This window comes from Clupea harengus, chromosome 25 (genome assembly GCF_900700415.2).
Source record: "Clupea harengus chromosome 25, Ch_v2.0.2, whole genome shotgun sequence".
Lineage (NCBI taxonomy): Eukaryota > Metazoa > Chordata > Actinopteri > Clupeiformes > Clupeidae > Clupea > Clupea harengus.
The window spans coordinates 1,892,624-1,900,663 of NC_045176.1; the positions used below are offsets into that span (position 1 = coordinate 1,892,624).

Sequence of the window (8,040 nt, forward strand, 5' to 3'; positions counted from 1 at the left end):
ATTATCACTTCATAGTCCTTCTTTGACATAGGCATTTCATCCCATCTCCAGTCATTATTTTTAAACACGTTGTCTATACCTAACCTACATGAACCCAGATTAATTGGCTAAGAGTTGACCAACATGGTGATAGGAGAAATGTGATTTATAAAGGTTTATAAAGCTACTGAAACTTACCCGGGCGCAGCGTTAGATTCGGGAAACATTGCGATGACGTGCTTAGTCCAACGAAGTAAAAACGTAAAAGAGAGGTAAACAAAGTTAAGAAATAAATAATATTAGAAGTGTTTAAATAAAATAAATAACCAATTATCTTAAATGATGCTACTCCAGGTCAATGTAACAGTCTGGTCACGAAGTAGTGTTGCGTTCTAGACTTGAGTGTTGTCGGCATTATTTCCACGCCCATGGAATTACGTAGTGAAATGAGAACGACACCATTGGTTAACAACGCAGGCGTTGGTTTAGCGTCAGGACACATAACTTTGAAGTGAATGTTACGGTAACCACATGATTTTATAGCATCCAGTGAGACCGGTAGGCTTATGGCAACATTGGCGGAAGCTTATATAAAATAATGTTCCAGTATTCTCTCTGTTGCCCCACCTCTCTCTCACGCACATGTTGGGGAGACCGGTAGTTGCAATACTTTGTTTTGCCTTGTTGCCAAAAACGTAATATATAAGCAACATACATATATCGTCTCCGTATTTACTTAACTTATTCCACTAGTGACATTCACTACATTTTCATGGAAATTAGAGAAAAAGTACGTTGTAGCCTTCACAGCGTTTGTTTTCAAAATGTCAGTCAAAGCATCATGACCGAAATCTTATTAGTATTACAGTTTTTCACAGTTGTTAACACAAAAAAAGCAAAAATTCAGCACAATTTGCACAACCTTCACTTCATGTACCAATCGCTCGACCCAATTTGGCACTACTTCACACTCCCTTATCTGCATTAAATATGTCAAAACACTACACACAATGTTCAGTTGTTGCACACACTTCTCAAGTAAAATCTCAAAGCATCAACCTACAACACACAAATAGTCAAATCTCTAAACATTCAGGTCGGTTGAGCAATTTACAATGAGGACTGCAGCTTAAAAGTGCCTTGAGCCTCTGTTTTGTTTGTTAAACAATGGAGAACTTTGAAGAGATCAACAACCAGAGAAGGAGAGGGGTAAGAGTGAGAGGAGGAGGAAGAGGAGGACAAGAAGGACGGGGACAAGGGGGAGGAGGAGTAGGAGGACAAGGAGGAGGAAGAGGATGAGAAGGACAAGGAGAAGAAGGAGGAGGAGGAGGAGGAGAAAGAAGAAGGAGAATGGCCATCTCTAATGAGATTTGGGCCGCTGTGGTAGACCATGTGCTCAACCATGGTTTGAACGTGAGGGAGGCTGGCCAGAGTGTCCAACCAAATCTCAGCCGCTTCACAGGTACGAAATCTATTTTCCTTGTGTACTGTAATACTGCATATCAATAGAATACAGTGTGCTCACAGTAGGACTGAAAGAGAACCACACCGTGGAGGAAGAACACACACTTTCACCACCGGACAGGAGACTGAAATTGTAAATATGGTTTGTGAGAACAACGGTACCACACGGTTTACAGTACTGTACTGTTCTCTGTGTGTACCGAAATAAAACTCTTTTTGCTACATATTTGTGTGCTGTTTTATGTTTGACTATAAAAAAAAGTAGGCCTACACTGAGACATTTTACAAAAGGAGAAATGGCTCATTCTCCAGAGTCATTGTCATTCATATAGTGTGTTCAATTTCGATGATTGTGTTTTCAATTTTGCACTTCAGTGTGCTGTAAATGCTTGGTAGTGTGCAGCAAATCCTTAGTTGTGTGTACTCAATGAATGGTATGTGTGTGTCATTTGAAAATATGGCTGTGTGTACCAAATGAAAACACGAGTTCCATTTTGTGAACAGTTAAGAAAGTCATCTTGCAAAGGGAGTTTCAGGTTTAGCATTTTGTGTGTGAGGTTTTCAGTTTTGTGTGTGCAGTTTTGAGAAAGCCGTTATTGTTTTGAGAAACGTGTGTTAACAATTGTGAAAAACTGTATGAGTATTAAATTAAGCGTTTTCCACTCTGTTCACGCCCATTATAAGTCAAGTCAAGTTTATTTATATAGCACATTTCATATGGTATACATAGACACAATGTGCTTTGAGTGCAGGGAAGTGAATAGGAATCAGACATAGGCCTACAACAAAAATAAGAATAAGAATGGGAATAGGAATCAAACAAACAACAAAAATAAAAACAGTCCAGCCTCCTCGCGTTCTCTCCTCCCCGACTGTCTCCAGACCATCCAGCTAGGAGTTGGTCAGCCGGCGAGGCAGTCCGCGATCCAGGCCACCAGGCCATGGTCCACCCGCAGGAGAGCCACCAAGACAGGCCCCCACTCGCGGCGGCACCATGGCAACCAATTAAGTTATTTTTAAATAATGCAGGTTGTGTCCGTAGTTCTGGCCGTTCTCAAAATTACGTCCACCTGACCAAGCAAGACTATGAAAACTCATTTTTAACAGGAGAGCTGTTTTGGTTTTTCTTTTTTAGCAGGAGAGCTGTTTTTATTTTAGCAGGAAAGCTGCTAAAACAGGCTACGCAAACAGACTGCCACTCGCTGCGCCATGGCAACCAATTCAGTTATTAAATGCCGGTCGTGTCCGTTGCTCCGGCTGGTCTCAAAAGTCACGTCCAACACGACAATTCAACGTGACGTCACAACAACAAATAACTTACTTCCGGGTGGCTAACGTCGCCCCTGCCCATAGTAAACCTTAACAAACCAACAGGATTTTCCATGTAATTTAACCAGGCTACAAACACGTTTATTCATAATTGAGAATATGATAACAACACGTTTTATGAGTATGATCTTGTGAACTGAAAAAAGAGACGTTCCCGATGTCGTTGCTGTTGATATTTGTTAGCGAGTAACGGTCATATTGTAATGGTTTATTGTATCAAACTCGTAGTGACTGAGATCGCTACAATATCCAACTTAACGATGAACAATTTTCAGGACTGTTTGTAGCTTTCCAGCTATCTGTCTGGACACAAGAATGTTTCCATACAGATATTAATAAAGTACATATCTATCTATCTTATTGACAGTATTGAAAACTTTGTCATTGTATTGTAGATGAGCAGTTTTGAGGGTTTGTGCTCTCTTAGCAGATGTGGTTGGACTGGAGTTAGCTAACTCAGGTCCCAGGTGTTGTGATTGGGCAAAATCAGTGTGATCAGCAGGGTTTGGCCGACCTGCATTATAAAAAAAGATTAAGTAACCGTATCATAGCCAAGCCAGATCACGCCACTGTGTGTGGTTTGTTTATTTACAACAACGGGACTAGCATTCTCACGCTAGCAAGCTTGCACGATATGCTACCCAACGTTATGCTACCATTATGCTACCCAACAGCAACCCAACAAAAACGTTTTATAAATGACCTGTGAGAAAATGTCTTCCGCAAATCCGGTCATGAGTGGTTGGTTGCCAGCCTGTCCACAGTTTGGTACCTTTAGATGCAAAGAGACCGCCCGGTAAACGTACTAAGGCTGGATCTGTGCTAGCGTTATCCACCTGTCTTAGTCTCTGTATCCAGATTTTCTGTTGGGTCGATTTAGATTTTACCGTGGGAAAACGGAAAAAAAGCCTAAACCTAATTCTTTACATTCCTTGGTACATCTGGTATTACAACCCCAAACACAACACGTCTTCGGCATGACGTTAATCGATTCGTAAATTAACTACTATTGTACTGTCCTCGTTGAGGTGTGATAACTTCAACTAGACAGCGAGCTAAACTCTCTTATATTCATAAAGATGAAGAATGTCTTGTATTCTTGTTTGCAGATTTATTCTTCAAATTGTACTGAATCCACGACAATAAATTCAAGTGATCAAAGGGTGAAAGAGTAAACTAGAACACAAAAAGCTAAATGTTGCAATTAGCCAAGTCACCTAGTTCCATGAAGTAAAGAAAGCACATGTTAAGCTAACTGTTAACATTTCCTAATAGCATCCACGTTTTAACATTGCCTTTTTTAGCATTATAACTACGTTTTTAAACAATGAAATTAACTTAGTTATAACAAGATACAGCGATGCCTCTGCTGGGGAATCAACCTGTAATAAGGAATCTCTCCGGTGTAATGACCGTCAGCCTGCCGTTTCTACATTATTCTGAACAATTTTACCTGCCTACTTCCTGCACGGCTCAAAATTACAACGTCAAAATCAAAGTCTGGATGAAACTGAAATTTTTACAAATTCGACAATTCAAATTAAATGCCTAGAGGCAGAACAACTATAAACTACTATGCTATGCTACTATACTAACAACTGTTGACAGGATGACAGTTAGCCACCCGGAAGTACCTTGGCAACCTTTGTTTACAAACATTCTGATTAGGTCTACTGGCCAAGCAAGACCACGAAAAAAATATCCACAATTAGGTAGAGCAGCGCACTACCCCAATACAAACAACTAAGAAAAGTATACAAATTAAAGTCGCGAAGAGAGGTGGGGGGGAAGTAGATAAACGGAGAGCTGACAGGCTGCCACTCGAGATGGCGCCACGTCACTAATGAAAAAGACTTAACGCGATGATCACTTTTTTGCGTCTTTGATAGGAGATGGTGCTTATGACATGTGAGATGTCTGACAAATTCGGTGATCATGGGATGCTGTTTTGAAACATGGAAACTCATTGAGTCTTTTCCCTAACGGGCGTCAATGGAGAGGAAAATGCTTAATGGAAAATAATGTCAATATTACTAATAAGATTTTGGTTGTGATTGTTGGACTGACATTTTGAAAAACAAACGCTGTGTAGACTACAGCGTACTTTTTCTCAATTTTTTCCCTCTCATTGACATTGTCAAAGGAGATGCATGTTAAAGAAGGTGTATGATTATGTTTGAATCTATGTAGGCTTTTAAAAATGACCACACAGTTTTCCTTAACTATTACTTTTAACAGGGAGGAGTGAGAAAGTTGGAATGGAACTATCTTTGTGTGATTATAATGTGTGTGATATAAGTGTGTGTCTGATTATGTAATCAGTAAGTATCCTTGAAGGACAAGTCTGGGAAGCTTAAACAAACAAACCCAAGGCCCCAACACGTTGCCTAGATCTAGCCATACACACACACAGGGAATAGATCTGGCCAGAAGAGGCGGGGTCGTCACACACTGAACTCTTAGACCCCATTCACACGGTTGCGTCCGAATGCGTTGATCCGTTAAGGGCGACGGATCCCCATTCACTTTGAATGGCGTGACGTCATCCTTTGCCGAACTGAACGGAGCCACAATTCAGTTCGGCAAAGGATGACGACACCCCATTCAAAGTGAATGGGGATCCGTCGCCCCTTAACGGATCAACGCATTCGGACGCAACCGTGTGAATGGGGTCTTAACAGTTCCAAAATCCAGGACAAAGAGACATGGAGAAGCAGCTTTTAGTTTCAATGCTCCCAGCCTTTGGAATACCTAAGAATAGCTGAAACGGTGGAAACCTTTAAACGTGCACTTAAGACATACCTCTTTAATCTCGCCTATCACTCTCTGTAACATGTATCTCTTCTGAGTGGTCTGTAGTGGGTCTGCTGTACATGTGTGCATGCCTGGTCATTTGTTTTCACTTACATGACATGGTTTTTCATCCCTCTGGAAAATCTGTCTCATACAAGTGTTTGTAACCCGCCCCCCCCCCCCCCCCCCCTATTTGTCCTTCTGTGAGGCACATTGTGTTACCTCCTGGTATGAAATGTGCCGATATAAATAAAGTTTGTGTTTGAACATGTATTCAGGGAGTATCCTTGAATGAAAAGACTGGGAAACATACAAACAAACCCAAGGCCAAACGCGAACCAACACACACACACACACACGCTGATACCCCGGGGTCTACATATGACGCACACGTAGGTTTACTTCTTGTTAATACCCCAGGTTAGAGTGAGCACCACCCACTGTACTTTTGGGTGCTAAGCACCGGTCAATGGGGGGTGGGTTTATTTATGTTCTTTTCTTTGGTGCCACTGACAGTCCTTGTTAATCCCTGTTTTGCTTTCTGTAAATAAATACTATCTTTGCTTCATATCGGGTCCTGGCTTTTGTGTGACTGCACCCTCACTTGCCCAAACCTGTTGCCATATGTTACGTCCTACTCCTAGTCATTTAGCAGACGCTTTTGTCCAAAGCGACATACAAGGGAGAGAACAGTCAAGCTACGAGCAATAGAGACCTAGTGTAACAATAAATACTACTTCACATAAGAAATAGAAAAACGAAATAGAAAAGAAAGACCTCCTTATGTTAAGGTCATCTTTAAGACCCTCTCCAACACTACTTCATCTCTTGATTGAATTTTGGTGTCAGACCTCTGACAGTGTCGTCCCTTATTCAGCTCCTCAGTCCGTCAGTGGCGCCCCACCTCACCGTCACACACCTCACAGCCCAGGACACGTCACACACGTCAGTCACGGCCCCCTATAGAGGAAAGACGCTCACTGACAGGTGCCATGCTTCCTCCCTGGGTGCCTAAACAAGACGCTCACGGACAGGTGCAATGTTCCCTCCGAGGGTGCCTAAACAAGACGCTCACTGACAGGTGCCATGTTCCCTCCCTGGGTGCCTAAACGAGACGCTCACTGACAGGTGCCATGCTTCCTCCGAGGGTGCCTTAACTTTAGATATTCGCTAGTGGCAAAACCCATACCCGCATAATTTAAAGCAGCACAACGGAGGAATTGCTAATCGCTAACGAGATGCTAGCGGCTTAACCTAGCGAAACCGCTTGAAATTTGCTTACTTTGACACTATGACAAACTAGTGAGTCAACAACTTTCCTAACACAGTCAAACATCAAGCACATTTTTTTAAGCTGTTATTTTAAGGTAAAATTTCTTATCCTAACCCTAAAGTACAATTGCTACATTCTGTTACTAAGTCTGACATCATTTAAGTCTGAATCATAGCCAACTAATTGACCAAAGTAGTCAGGAATTTTACATCAGTGCAGAGTTCTGCAGACACACACACACACACACACACACACACACACACACACACAGAGCTCTGCAGACACACACACACAGTTCTGCAGACACACACACACAGACAGTATTCTGCATAATTTCAGTCTGAATCATAGCCAACTAATCTACCAAAGTAGTCAGGAAGTCTGCAGCATCAGTAAACACTGTCACTTTACAGGAGAGATAGTTTCCTGCAGACACACGCACAGTGTTCTGAAGACACACACAGTGTTCTGTAAAGTATGGACAAAACACAATTCAGAAGCAAGACTAAAACAAAAACGTGCAAAAAAAGCATATTTTGCCAGGCACAGTCACAATCCAGCGCAAACCAGCCTTTGACAGAACACTTAGAAATGCTCAACTACAGACATGGCGCCCTCTTCTGGTTTGACTGTGATTTAGCAAGAAGAGAAATTACAAGAAACTGTGAAAAAAAGATGTATGTATATATTTGCTGGCTTAGTTTTTTACTTATTGACAAATAAAAATGTTCCAAGACGTTTGAAAATCAGTACACAGGAGTCACCATAAATAAACAGCTGTAGGCCGATTTTGCAAATAATTATTTATTGATTTGCTGATTTAGCAAATGTAGTCATTGCAAATGAACCAACTCCAAAAACAATGTTACTAAACAACCCTTTTATTTACACTGTTTGACCAATGAGACAACCGAAAACAAAACAAAAGCTAAATCAACTGAGCTCCATCTCTCAAGTCTCATACGTTGGGTTACAATATACATTCTGAGATCTCCCAAAACCACAAAAACTATAACTGAAAAGCAATGAAAATGAAAAAAAATACCATTTCAGTATCTTATCAATCAGTCTTATATTTGCTGGCTTTATAGAATTGGAATCAACAAAATCAGCTGTGGCCATTACCCAAAGTGCATTCTTTTTTCAAGCTTCAACCGGAGATCAAGCAAGAGTAAAGACTCGTGTGTATGTATATGCAGACA

General features: G+C 41.2%; 1 protein-coding gene across 1 annotated transcript in view; it reads right to left on the minus strand.

Annotated features, from left to right (window-relative positions):
* LOC105903825 (purine nucleoside phosphorylase-like) overlaps positions 1–392 on the minus strand; it is a 6,712-nt gene extending 6,320 nt beyond the window's left edge. The window contains exon 1 of the mRNA XM_012831624.3: positions 178–392. Coding sequence (XP_012687078.1) covers positions 178–206 — 29 coding nt within the window. The 5' untranslated portion in view covers positions 207–392. The remainder of the gene's footprint in view (positions 1–177) is intronic.
* Between the last annotated feature and the right edge of the window lie 7,648 nt (positions 393–8,040).